The sequence below is a fragment of the Nicotiana sylvestris genome, chromosome 11 (genome assembly GCF_000393655.2).
Source record: "Nicotiana sylvestris chromosome 11, ASM39365v2, whole genome shotgun sequence".
Lineage (NCBI taxonomy): Eukaryota > Viridiplantae > Streptophyta > Magnoliopsida > Solanales > Solanaceae > Nicotiana > Nicotiana sylvestris.
Genome location: NC_091067.1, coordinates 94,735,499 through 94,749,319, shown reverse-complemented (window position 1 = coordinate 94,749,319; position 13,821 = coordinate 94,735,499). Strand labels below are relative to the sequence as shown.

The 13,821-nt window shown below is 41.6% G+C and overlaps 2 protein-coding genes across 2 annotated transcripts; both read left to right on the top strand.

Annotated features, from left to right (window-relative positions):
• The first annotated feature begins 918 nt into the window (after positions 1-918).
• Positions 919-3,128, top strand: LOC138881346 (uncharacterized). The gene is made up of 5 exons (XM_070161565.1): positions 919-999; positions 1,096-1,245; positions 1,529-1,758; positions 2,414-2,632; positions 2,801-3,128. Exons 1-5 carry the CDS (start codon positions 919-921, stop codon positions 3,126-3,128), a joined length of 1,008 nt encoding a protein of 335 aa, XP_070017666.1.
• Positions 3,129-9,750: 6,622 nt separating this feature from the next.
• On the top strand, positions 9,751-12,712 carry LOC138881345 (uncharacterized). The gene is made up of 4 exons (XM_070161564.1): positions 9,751-10,110; positions 10,242-10,715; positions 11,097-11,498; positions 12,296-12,712. Exons 1-4 carry the CDS (start codon positions 9,751-9,753, stop codon positions 12,710-12,712), a joined length of 1,653 nt encoding a protein of 550 aa, XP_070017665.1.
• Positions 12,713-13,821: the final 1,109 nt, after the last annotated feature.

Genomic DNA, 13,821 nt, shown 5'->3' with positions numbered 1-13,821 from the left:
AGGCCAAGAGGTCTGGAGAGTCTGGCACATATAGTGGTACTCGTGCCCCAGCTACAGCTCGCCATGGTATGAGCTATGTGAGTCGCCTTGTTCATTCAACATTTCTACCCGCCAGTGGTATTCCGGCCACTCCTAGGCCCCAGGCTCCATATTATGCACCGCCATTGTCTAGTACACCTCATGCACGAGGTGCTTTCATCGATCAGTCCAGCCGATTAGCCTGAGCCAGTCACAGTAGCCACATCCTCTCAGAGCTTGTTTTGAGTGTGGTTGGCACTCGCCATGTGGTGAGGGATTGCCCCAGACTCAGTAGGGGTGCACCTCCACATATTTCTCAGGCACAATGTGCTCCACCGAGTCCTCAGGCTATCACCAGCTACTACTCCACCTGCTCATCCAGCTCAAGGTGGAGGTCGGGCAGGTAGAGGTCGCCCTAGAGGGGGAGATCAGGCCAGATATTATGCTCTTCATACTCGTACAGAGGCAGTTGCATTCGACTCTATCATTACAGGTACTGTTCCATTCTGTCATAGAGATGCATCAGTCTTATTTGATTCGGGCTCCACTTATTCCTATGTGTCATCTTATATTGCTCTGTATTTGGGTGTATCCCGTGATTCTTTGAATTCTCCTGTTTATGTGTCTACACATGTGGGAGATTCTATTGTTTTTGACCATGTGTATCGGTTGTGTTTGGTTGTTCTTAGTGGTTTTGAGACTAGAAACAATTTTTTATTGCTCAATATGGCCGATTTTGATATTATTTTGGGCATGGACTAGTTGTCGCCCCATTATTCTATTCTTGATTATCACGCCAAGACCGTCACGCTGGCTATGCCAGGATTATCGCGGTTAGAGTGGAGAGGTACCTTAGATTATGTTCCTAGCTGAGTCGTTTTATTTCTTAAGGCACAACGAATGGTTGAGAAAGGGTGTGATGCGTATCTAGCTTATGTGAGAGATATGAGTGTTGATACTTCTACCATTGAGTCAGTTCTGGTAGTGAGGGACTTTCTAGATGTATTTCCAGCAAATCTTCCGGGCATGCCGCTCGACAGAGATAGACTTTGGCATTGATTGTTACTGGGCACTCAGCCCATCTCTATTCCTCCATATTATATGGCTCCACCGAAGTTGAAGGAGCTGAAGGAAAAGTTGCAGGAGTTGCTTGATAAGGGCATCATTCGGCCTAGTGTGTCTCCTTTGTGCTCCGAATTTGTTTGTGAAGAAGAAGGATGGTTCTATGTACATGTGCATTGATTATCGCAAGTTGAAAAAAGTTACAATGAATAATAGGTATCCATTGCCTCATATTCATGACCTATTTGATCAGGGTGCCAGAATGTTTTCCAAGATTGACTTGTGTTCAGGTTATCATCAGTTGAAGATTCGGGAGCCAGATATCCCGAAGACTACTTTCAGGACTCAGTATGGTCACTAAGAGTTCCTTGTGATACACAGTGTGTTCCGGCCCTATCTTGACTCATTCTTCATTGTGTTTATTGAAGACATTCCGTTGTACTCCCAGAGTCGGGAGGATCATGAGCAGCACCTGAGGACTGTGCTTCAGATCCTGAGAGAAAAGAAGTTATATGCAAAATTTTCAAAGTGTGAGTTCTGGCTAGACTCAGTGGCAATTTTGGGTCACTTAGTGTCGAATGAGGGGATCAAGGTGGATCCAAAGAAGGTTGAAGCAGTGCAGGGTTGGCCCAGCCTGTTCTCAGCTATGGAGATCCAGTATTTCCTTGGTTTGGCAAGGTATTACTGTCGGTTTGTAGAGGGTTTCTCATCTATTGCAGCACATATGACCCGACTGACCCAGAAGGGTGCTCTGTTCAAGTGGACAGAGGAGTGTGAGGAAAGTTTTCAAAAGCTTAAGAAATCATTAATTACAGCCCTAGTATTGGTATTGCCTATAGGTTCGAGGTCTTATACTGTATATTGTGATGCATTTCATAACTCGGCACGGTGTTGATGTAGGATGGTAGGGTGCTTGCCTACGCGTCTAGATATTTGAAGGTGCATGAGAACAACTATCCTGTCCACGACCTTGAATTAGCAGCTATTGTTCATGCCTTAAAGATTTGGCGGCACTATTTGTATGGTGTCCCTTGTGAGATCTACACCGATCACCGGAGTCTGCAGCATCTGTTCAAATAGAAGGATCTTAACTTACATCAGTGAAGGTGGTTAGAGCAGCTTAATGATTATGATATCACTATTTTATACCATCCCGGGAAGGCCAATGTGGTGGCCGATGCCTTGAGTCGCAGGGCGGAGAGTTTGGGAAGCTTAGACCATTGGCATTGGATATTAAAGCCTTGGCCAACCAATTTGTAAGATTGGATATTTCTAAGTCAAGTCTAGTTTTGTCTTGTATGATATCTCACTCTTCTCTTTATGACCGTATCAGGGAGCGTCAGTATGATGACTCCCATATGCTTATCCTTAACAACACGGTTCAGCACGAAGATGCTAAGGAGGTCACTATTGGATATGATGGTGCATTGAGGATGCAAGGTAGGCTATGTGTGCCCAATGTTGATGGTTTACGTGAGTTGATTCTCCAGGAGGCTCACAGTTCGCAGTACTCCATCCACCCGGATGCCTTGAAGATGTATCAGAAATTGAGGTAGCATTATTGGTGGAGGAGAATGAAGAATGACATAGTAGATTAAATTGCCAGCAGGTGAAGTATGAGCATCAACGGCCAGGTGGATTGCTTCAGAAGTTAGAGATTTCGGAGTGAAAATGGGAGCAGATCACTATGGATTTCATTGTTGGGCTTCCACGTACCTAGGAGAAAGTTTGATGCAGTTTGGGTAATTATTGATAGGTTGACCAAGTCGGCTCATTTCATTCCAGTGATGACTACTTATTTTTCCAAGCAGTTGGCTCGAGTTTATATCCACGAAATTGTCAGGCTGCATGGTGTACCAGTATCTATCATCTCTAACGGGGGTACACAGTTTATATCACGGTATTGGAGAGCCGTACAGTATGATTTAGGTACTCAAGTTGAGTTGAGCACAATATTTCACCCTCATATGGATAGACAGTCCAAGCGCACTATTCAGATAATTGAGGATATGCTTCGTGCATGTGTGATAGAGTTTGGGGGTTCTTGAGATCAGTTTTTGCCACTTGTGAAGTTTTCCTACAAAAACAGTTATAAGTCGAGCATTCAGATGGCCTATATGAGGCTTTGTATGATAGGCGGTGTCAGTCTCCAATGGGTTGGTTCGAGCCGGGCAAGGATAGGTTATTGGGTACAGACTTGGTTCAAGATTCTTTGGAGAAGGTTAAGGTGATTCAGGATCGACTTCATGCAGCCCAGTCCATACAGAAGAGTTATGCGGATCGAAAGGTTCGCTATATTGCATTCATGGTTGGGGAGAGGGTCCTGCTACGGCTATCACCCATGAAGGGTGTTATGAGGTTCGGGAAGAAAGGCAAGCTGAGCCCAAGGTTTATTGGCTCGTTCGAGGTGTTGTGGAAAGTTGGGGAGGTTGCTTATGAGCTTGTCTTGCCTCCTAGCCTAGTAGGAGTTCATCCAATGTTCCACGTTTTTATGCTCCGGGAGTATCATGGCAATCTGTCTCATGTGTTAGATTTCAGCTCAATCCAGTTGGACAAGGACTTGTCCTATGTTGAGGAGTCGGTGGCCATTTTGGACAGACAGATTCAAAAGTTGAGGTCAAAGAAAATTTCTTCAGTGAAGGTTCAGTGGAGGGGTCAGCCAGTCGAGGAGGCGACTTAGGAGACCGAGCATCATATCCGCAGCCTTTATCCTCATCTTTTAACCACTTCAGGTATGTCTCTATGATTGTTTGAGGATGAATGATTGTTTTAAGATGGGGGATGTAAGGACTCGGCCAGTCATTTTGAGAGTAGTAGCCCGCAAAAGCGAAATTGCTGGGCAGAAAAGGGGCAAGTTCGAGGGTTTGATCTCATTTTTATTTTGGGACTTTGAGAGCTCGGATTGAGGTGAAAATTTGAGAGTTTTTCAGATAAAACATTTGGGTAAGGATTCTTGACTTGTTTTTGATTAATATCCACTAGTCTATCATTAATTCATCATTTAATTAAGAATTTAGGTTGAGAAATTTGGGGAAAAAGTTGAAAAGTTCTTAAACTGAATTTTAGGGTTTTGATTGAGGTTTTGGTTTCGATTTTGAGTAATATTAGTATGGGTGAACTCGTGGTTGAATGAGTGTTCATATTCTGTGACTATTACCCGATTCCGTAATGTTGGCCCGGGTCGACTTTCTAATTTCTTGTTAAAGTCTTGATTTCATTAATTAGATTAGTTTCTTATAGTTATGTTTATAGAGTGTAATTGCTTTTGGCTAGATTTAGGCCATTCGGAGTCGAAAAATTGAGGAAAAGGCATCATTATTGACTGATTGAGCTTGGTTCGAGGTAAATGACTTGTCTAACCTTGTGTGGGGAAACTCCCCTTAGGATTTGGTATTGTTGTGACAATTCTGTGATATGTGAGTGCCGTGTATGCGAGGTAACGAGTGCGTACACGGGGCTAATTATTGAAAATCTGATTTTTACTGAACAGAAACCTGTTATATCTTAAATGAGTCATCCCAACATGTGTAGTTATCATGATTAGCCTAATATCGCATGTCTATTTGTCTTGAATGCTTATTTAAAATTTGAGCAGCATGCTTAGTTGAATTCATGTTTTTCCTCAATTTTGTATTTAGTCTTTAATTGTAGGATTTCTTGCTATGAATTCGTTTTTTTCCATCGGTTTTGAGCTGTGTGTTTACTTTTGGGATTACGAGGAGGTACCTTGGGAGATCCCCTATTGTATATGTACTTTTGGGACTACGAGGCGGTACTTCGGGAGATCCCCATTGCATATTTACTTTTGGTACTACGAGGCGGTACCTTGAGAGATCCCCTGTTGAGTATTTACTTTTGGGACTACGAGGCGGTACCTCGGGAGGGCCCTAGTATTTTACCCCTATTTGTTGTGTAGTTGCCACATTCTGTATTCCTCGTTGTTAAATTCTCAGTATTTCATTATATTACTATATCTTCTGCCTTACTCTTTTGCACATGTTTTGTCTGCAGATCCAGATACCTCCTACCAGCCCAGCTATTAGTAGAGAGTACGTGTTGTTGCTACAGAGACTTCAAGGTATATCTGCTAGCATCCACAGACCTCAGAGTCCCCCTCTACCTTCTATGTTGTTTCTTCTTTATTTTTCCTAGATACTGATGTATAGAGACTGTTAGAACAATTACTTAGAGCTTGTGACTTGTGACTACTGGGTCTTTGGGAGATGTTTATACTCAGAGTTGTTGGTTTTACTTGTGCATGTCGAGCGGCAATTTTCCAACTTTATCTATATATATACCTGTTGTTGTTAAGGTTTTGCCATTATTTCAGTTATTCCGCAACTGTTAGGTTTACCTAGTTTTAGAGACTAAGTCGTGATAACCGAGGATACAACCATGGATAGGAAGGTATGGAGGTTGAGAATAAAGGTAAGGAGTTAAGTAGCCAAACGTTGTTCTTGTCTATAACAGTAGCTTTAATACATGACTTAGTATCATTTGTGTATTTTCGTATTCCTTAACTTCTGTTATTACGTGTTATTGCTTTTGTTTTGGCTTTTGATTGTAGTACCTAGTGTTAGTTTTGTATTGTTTCTTGGGTTTATAATTGGTGTGCTTGTTGTTGCCCTTCCTTTTACCTTTTCTAAGTCGAGGGTCTACAGGAAATAATTTTTCTGCCTTCTTGAAGGCAAGGGTAAGGTCTGCGTACATACTACTCTCCATAGACCTCACTTATGGGATTACGCTGAGTTTGTTATTGTTATTGTTGTTGTAAGATCGGTTACCTACTATGACAAATAAAATGACATAATAGTGTAAAAATTTTATTATGACTCAATTTACTAGTTGTATTAATTTGAAAAAATTCCAAGGAAGCCATTGAGGTTAAAACATCTTTTATCGAAAGGTAATTCATTTACAGAAGTAAAGTTGAGGCCTTTTGATATCCAAGTTACTAAATCTTGTTAACATAGATCTACACCAAATAAATTCATAAAGAGGTAAAACACTCATTTCCTAATAAAGGTTCATCTTAAAAGTCGAAGGCAATCACCTGGTATTCAAAGATTCAATATTTAACTAATTTAAATTCATGTATGGTAAACTTAGCTCCCTGATAAGTAGGGATTTTAACCTATTATTTGCTCTCTTTTACTTGTATTTAGGGCCAAAAATGCATGAAAGTATTCCCGAAAACTAATGTAATATGTTTGCTTGTAGGAATTGTCCAATATGAGCCAAAGGAATCATAATCAACTCATAAAGGAGTAAAAACTTGAACAAAAACCAAGACTGGCCGAGAAAGTCTCTTTGCGACCGCGATGGAAATTATGCGAACTGCGATACATGAAGTTCAGAGAGCTCATAACTTGAGCAAAAGAAAGAATTGCGGTCCACATCAGAATTATGCAGCCGCAGAAGTCCCTTACGCGACCGTGATTGGAATTATGCGGACCGCAAAACTTAACTCAACCCGGATCCAGATTTGAGGAACGCGGATCGCGATCAGAATTACGCAGCCGCGAAAGCAAGAATGCGGCCGCGCTCGGAATTACGCGGCCGCACAACCTCCGCATGGGTATTTTTGTCCGAAAATTTTAGCTTAGTATAAATAGATCTTTTTGACATTTTTAGGTTATGTTTTGTATTATCTGAGCACGTGAGACGGTTGTACATTCTGTTTTGGGCAATTTTGTACTAGAATTATCTTTCAACATTAGATTTTCATCTTTTAATCTAGTATTATGAATTTTATCTTCTTTTTATCTTTGATTTCTGTTATTTTCATGAGTAGCTAAACTCATAGCTATGGTTGTGACCCAACTCCAGTGTGGGTATTTGATAGGTAGTTGATTTTAGGGATTGAATGTGAATGAGTTAATGATATTTAGCCTAGTTCTTGCTAGAACTATAGAATTAATGGTTGCAAACATTGATTCATGCCTTTATAACTTAGTCTCTACTTGAGAAAAATGTACAAGTCTAGGAAAACTAGGCTAACAAGGATTGGGGTGAACTCAAGAAATTGCTAGCCCAATTAAAGGGTTAAACCTAGAGATAGTAATACCCTCCTTGAGCTAATATCACTTGAATTGCATGAATACATTGGATTTGAGAAAGCCAAATTGGGCAAAACCACTCAACCTACCGAGAAGTATAGAGTGAGTACCCGGGTGTGATAGCTATTTTATGACCCCAACTAATAAAGCTTGCCCTGGATTCTTGCTACCCATTAGATATTTACCTAGGTGGAAGTCACGACCTTAGTCTCTTTAAACACTTGAAAAACATCAACAAAAATATTATCCTTAGTTTCAATCATTGCATACAATAGCGTAAAGTTAGAAGTAGAAATCAAACCCAAAGCTTGTGAAATTGTAATTAAACTCAAAGCCCTCATCTAGCTTAGATATAAACCTAGTTCCAATTATTAACTCCATGTGGATTCGATTCCGACCTAGTTGGGTTAAAACTGCATCGACCACCCTCTCTGCTCAATAGTAGTGTAGGCTTGGACCCGATCAATTTTTGGTGTCGTTGTCGGGGAGTTAGACGGTTTTAGGTATATATTAAGTATTTTAGTTTTTAGTTTTTCTTTCCTTCCATTTTTCTAATTTTGAGTGTGAATTGCTTTTAGGTACCAAATGGCTCTTAACAACGAAGCCCTCGGGAATTTTCCATTGGGGGAAGAGGTAGATGATGATCAAGTGGATAAGATTAAACCCGAACTTCAATTAAACAGGTGAGGCCGACTGCCTCATAATAATATCCCAAACCCTCCCCCACCTCCTCTAAGAGCAGCACATCGGGTGTTGCCCAACGAAGGCTACGTGAATGCAATAGTCCCTCCCCCGATTAGGGCGGGCAACTTTCAAATAACCAATGACATGCTTACACTGTTGGAACAGAGGGGTTTCTTCACCGGAGCTCCACACATAACGCCAACAAGCATCTCAAAGGTTTTGTTGACACGTGCTGGGGGAGCAAGCAAACCAACATTTCTGAAGATGATTTGAGGTTAAGGCTTTTCTTATTTTCTCTAGGGCGGGGGGGAAGGCTTTGGATTGGCTAGAGAGGTAACCCCACCATTCTATACACACTTGGGATAAGTTGACCGAGAAGTTCATCACAAAGTTCTTTTCTCCGGGACATATGGCAATGCTAAGAGATGAGATCCTTGCTTTTACACAAGAGCCAAATGAACTGTTACATGAGATTTAGGAGAGGTACCGGACGATGGTTAAAGAATGTCTGAATAATGATATGATCGACGCCATGATCCAACAAACATTCTACCGGGGAATCAACACAACAAACCAATGAGTGGTTAACCAACTCGCCGGGGGAACTTCATGAACACGCCATATGCCAAAGTTTATGAAATACTTGATGAGATGGAGGATACCTCTTCGGTGTGGCAAAGTAGAGCCAATGTGACACAAGGTGATCCTAATGCTATTCACATACACAAGGAGCTATATGACCATGGGCAAGCTATAGTCGAGTTGACAACTACCATGAACCAATTGGCCAAAGCTCAGCTTCAACAAGTTCAAGGGCCAAAACAAGTAAATGCCATGAAAGGAGTGGACATGATGGTCAACAAAAGACGGCAACAAGGTAAACAAGTTCAAAACAATCCGGATCAATCTGAGCAAAGTGGTAGCAGGTACAATCAAGATGATTCTTATGATGATCAAAGTGAAGAGGTTTAATATATCAACAATTACCAAGGTCAAAGGAGCAATGCTCCGAATCAACAACAGTGGAGATCACAGAGAAACTAAGGAAATTGGGGCAATCAAAATCAACAGCAAAATTGGAATAGTGGCAACAACTTCAACCAAAGCAATTGGGGTGACAATAACAATAGTAATTGGGGAGGCAATAACAATTAAGGGGATTGGAACAACAATGATCAAGGGAATCGGAGGTTGGGCTTTCAAAGTCCCCTGATGTTTCAACAACCGAACAACCCACCTCCATATCCGTCACAAGGTCCTAGTTCTTCCAACAATGAGATGGGACAGATTGAAACCATGTTCGAGCAAATGATGAAGAAAAATGCCAACTCTGATGCTCAGCTAGCCTCCCACAATACTTCTATCCGCAACTTGGAAGTCCAACTTGGCCAAATTTCTCAAGCTTTGAATACTCGCCCTAAGGGGGAACTACCAAGTGATACGGTAGTAAACGCTAAGGGTGGGAACAATACGGGGCATGCTATGAAGGTGACTACAAGAAGTGTGAAAGGTGGAGTTGCTAGTACCTCAAACTCAAGAAAGATTGTGAATGATGATGTGGTGATGCAAGATAATGATGAGCCAAGCAACAAGGTTCAAGTGAATGATGAAGTGAGGATAGACATTGATGAAAATATAGAAAGATGATGTGAACCCATCTAGGGGACATGTGATAGACATACCGGATTCGGTAGTGCCCAAAGCCAAGGCTCCTTTGCCAAGGCATCCTCCACCATATCCTCAAAGGCTTGCAAAGCAAAATTATGAGAATTGGTTCAAGAAATTCATTGATATAATAAAAAGTTTGTCCATAAATGTTCCATTGTTTGAAGTGTTAAAACAAATATCGGGATATACCAAGTTCATGAAGGACTTGGTAATAAAGAATATATCAATAAACTGTGAAACGATCAAAATAACACATCAAATGAGTGCCATTGTTCACTCCTTGGCTCCAAAGTTAGAAGACCCTGGTGCCTTTACAATCCCATGCACTATTGGTAGTGCCGATTTCGCCAAAGCTTTGTGTGACTTGGGAGAAATCATTAACTTGATGCCATATTCTGTGTTCAAGACATTGGGTATTGGACAACCAAGAACCATATCCATGAGGTTGCAAATAGTGGATCGGACAATGAAGAGGCCATTGGGGATAATTTATGATGTGCTAGTTCAGGTCGACAAGTTCATACTTCCCATAGATTTTGTGATACTTCACTGTGAGGAGACTTTACTAGCTATAGGGAAGGCCTTAGTTGATGTGGAAGCTGGAGAGCTCACCTTTCAGGTGGGCGATAAAAAATTGTGTTCCATGTTTACAAGTCAATCAGCAGCCTAATAGCAACAAAGTGTGTTCGTTTGTGGATCTTGTGACCGAAGTAATTGTTGATGGCACAAGTGCTATGATTAATGTTGAAGACATTGGAAGCTGTGTTATTGAATCATGATGAGGATGAGAAGGAAGGCTTCATAGAATGTGTCAATGCTTTGGAAGGAAAGGGTTCGTATACACATGAGCCCCGAAAACTTTCCTTGGACTTGGAGAACCGGAAGACTCCACCAACAAAGCCCTCAATTGAGGAGCCTCCCACATTGGAGTTGAAGCCCTTGCCTTCACACCTCATGTATGAGTTCTTAGGCCCTTATTCCACTTTACATGTTATTCTTTCCTCGTGCTTAACTAACGTGCATGTAGATTCCACCCTTGCGGTGCTCCAAAGGAGGAAGAAGGCAATAGGTTGGACATTGGCGGACATTCAGGGCGTAAGCCCCGCCTCTTGCATGCACAAAATCATATTGGATGAAGATGCCAAACCCTTCGTAGAACTTCAAAGAAGGTTGAATAAGGCCATGCAAGAGGCAGTCAAGAAAGAGATCATCAAGTGGTTGGATGTTAGGGTTGTCTACCCCATTTTTATAGTTCATGGACTTTACCGGTACAATGTGTCCCAAAGAAGGGAGCATGACTGTGATTATAAATGACAACAATGAGTTGATCCCTACAAGAACTATCATCGGTTGGAGAGTATGCATGGATTATAGGAAACTGAACAAAGTGACTCGGAAAGACCTTTTTCCGCTTCCATTTCTTAATCAAATGTTGGATAGGCTAGCCGGCCGTGCTTATTATTGCTTCTTGGACGGGTATTCCCGATATAACAAATTCTCATTGCACCTGAAGACCAAATAAAGACCACCTTCACTTGTTTGTATGGCACATTTTCATTCTCAAAAATTCTGTTTGGTTTATGTAATGCACTAGCTACTTTTCAGCGGTGTATGATAGCAATATTCATCGATATAGTGCAGGACTTCCTCGAGGTTTTCATGGATGATTTCTCTGTTGTGGGGGATTCTTTTGAAGAGTTTTTGGATAATCTTGATAAGGTCTTGGCATGTTGTGAAGAGACCAACTTGGTACTTAATTGGGAGAAGTGTCACTTTATGGTCGAGGAGGGCATTGTCCTCGGCCACAAGATCTCCAAGAATAGAATTGAAGTGGATAAAGCAAAAATTAAAGTGATATCAAAACTCCATCCTTCTACTTCCATCAAAGGAGTGAGGAGCTTTCTAGGTCACGTGTGGTTTTACCATCGGTTCATCAAGGATTTCTCAAAGGTTGTGAACCCTTTGTGTAAGTTGTTGGAAAAAGATGCCAAATTTGTATTCAATGATGTATGAAGGAATTTGAGCTACTCAAGCATAAGTTGACTACCACTCCCATCATTATCGCACCAAATTGGAGCTTACCATTTGAGCTCATGTGTGATGCTAGCGATGTGGCAGTAGGAGCAGTATTGGGGCAAAGAATCAACAAAATATTTCATCCGATCTACTATGCTAGTTAGACCATAAACGATGCCCAATTCAACTATACGGTGACCAATAAAGAACTCTTAGCCATTGTCTTTGATAGGGAAAAGTTCCGCCCATACCTAATCGGCACCAAAGTGATTGTTCACACCGATCATGCGATGCTTCGTTATTTGATGAGTAAAAAGGACTCAAAGGCTAGATTGATGTGGTGGGTACTTCTTTTACAAGAATTTTATCTTGAAATCATAGACCGAAAAGGGAGTGAGAATTAAGTGGCGGACCACTTGTCCCGTTTGGAAGAGGAGGGGAGCCCCTATGATGGCCTTGAGATCAATGATTCGTTTCTAGATGAATAACTCCTTTCCATGTCTTCGACCGAGATGCCTTGGTTCGCTGATGTTGCTAAATATATTATGAGCGGAATTATCCTGAATGAGTTCTCTTCAAACCAAAGGAAGAAGCTCAAACAGGACTGCTTGGATTATTATTGGGACGAGCCATATCTTTTCAAAATTTGCACCGATGGTGTTATCCGGAGATGTGTTCCATAAGAAGAGCAATTGGGTATTCTTGAAGCTTGCCATTCTTCGCCCTATGGTGGTCACCATGGTGGGGCGAGAACTGCTACAAAGGTCCTAAGCTATGGATTCTATTAGTCTACCTTGTACAAAGACGCTAGAGAGCTTGTTAAGAAGTATGATGATTGCCAAAGGGCCGGTGGGATTTCCAAGAAGAACGAGATGCCTCTCACCACCATCCTTGAGATTGATATTTTCAATGTGTGGGGCATCAACTCTATGGGTCCATTTGTGAGTTCGTGTGGGAACACCTATATTCTTGTTGTTGTGGATTACGTTTCCAAATGGGTTGAATTTGTGGCTTTGCCCAACAATGAAGCACGGAGTGTGGTGGCATTCTTGAAGAAAAACATATTCACAAGGTTCGGCACCCCAAGGGCCATCATTAGTGATGGGAGTTCTTATTTTTACAACAAAGCCTTTGAAACTTTACTCTCCAAGTATGGTGTCACTCATAAGGTATCAACCCCCTATCATCCTCAGGCAAGTGGATAGGTTGAAGTCTCCAACAGGTAGATCAAGAGTATTCTATCCAAGACTGTCAATGCAAACCGGATTGATTGGTCAAGGAAAATAGACGATGCTTTATGGGCCTATAAAATAACTTACAAGACTCTAATTGGTATGTCTATGTATCGGTTGGTGTTTGGGAAAGCATGTCACCTCCCAGTGGAATTAGAGCATAAGGCCATGTGGGTATTGAAAAAGTTAAACCTTGAATGGGATGCAGCTGTCAATCTTCGGGTGGAGCAATTGAATGAACTTGATGAGTTCCGGTTCTATGCTTACTCCAGTTCGTCCTTGTATAATGACAAGATGAAGTACCTACATGATAAGTATATTCGGAATAGAGAATTCAAAGAAGGTGACCTTGTTCTCTTATTCAACTCTCGGTTACGGATGTTTCTGAAAAACTAAAGTCAAAGTGGAGCGGTCCCTTTGAAGTGGTGCATGTGACTCATTTTGGTGCTTTAGATTTGAAAAACAAGAATAGTGAGATCTTTAGAGTCAATGGGCACTAGATGAAGAACTACCTTGGTAAGGTTGACGATGGCCACGTGGTGGCATGGATCCATTTCAAGTGAATGATGGTAACATACCTCATGACACGATGTTAAATCAGGCGCTTCTTGGGAGGCAACCCATGTATTTTTCTTTCTTTTGATTTTCTTCTTAGATGAGGCATTGTTTTGCACTAACTGGTTGTGAAGTGTGTGTAGGAATTGATTGTGCAGTGCAGGAAATTGACAAGGAAAAATTTGGCTAAGTAGTGAAATTTTGCGGACCGCGCCCAAAATTATGCGGACCGCAAGAACTTCACGGCCGCACAAATCTATGCGCGGTCGTGTAGTTGGATGATGGAAATTGCCAACTCTCTGAAGTTGGCCTGTCAAAATTCCTTAAGAGATCGCGGTCGCGTTCAAAATTTTGTTGACCGCACAATTTGTGCGGCCGCTGCCAATTTTTTGCGGACCGCACCCAGGAGTCCGATGCTGAGCCACAAAAAGGTAAAAAGTGCAGACCACGAAAAGATTTTGCGGCCGCACTCAGGTAAGTTGGTAGGCCACCTGGGTAAAAGAATAAATAGGACTTTTTCATACCAT

Excerpts from the sequence above, each read along its gene's own strand:
- LOC138881345 (XM_070161564.1), top strand. The coding sequence starts at position 9,751 with ATGAGTGCCATTGTTCACTCCTTGGCTCCAAAGTTAGAAGACCCTGGT. Across the intron at positions 10,111-10,241 it reads CTGGAGAGCTCACCTTTCAG|ACATTGGAAGCTGTGTTATT; the intron begins GTGGGCGATAAA and ends TTAATGTTGAAG. Across the intron at positions 10,716-11,096 it reads AGATCATCAAGTGGTTGGAT|CGGTGTATGATAGCAATATT; the intron begins GTTAGGGTTGTC and ends GCTACTTTTCAG.
- LOC138881346 (XM_070161565.1), top strand. The coding sequence starts at position 919 with ATGGTTGAGAAAGGGTGTGATGCGTATCTAGCTTATGTGAGAGATATG. Across the intron at positions 1,000-1,095 it reads CTACCATTGAGTCAGTTCTG|CCCATCTCTATTCCTCCATA; the intron begins GTAGTGAGGGAC and ends CTGGGCACTCAG. Across the intron at positions 1,759-2,413 it reads TATTTCCTTGGTTTGGCAAG|GGAGCGTCAGTATGATGACT; the intron begins GTATTACTGTCG and ends TGACCGTATCAG.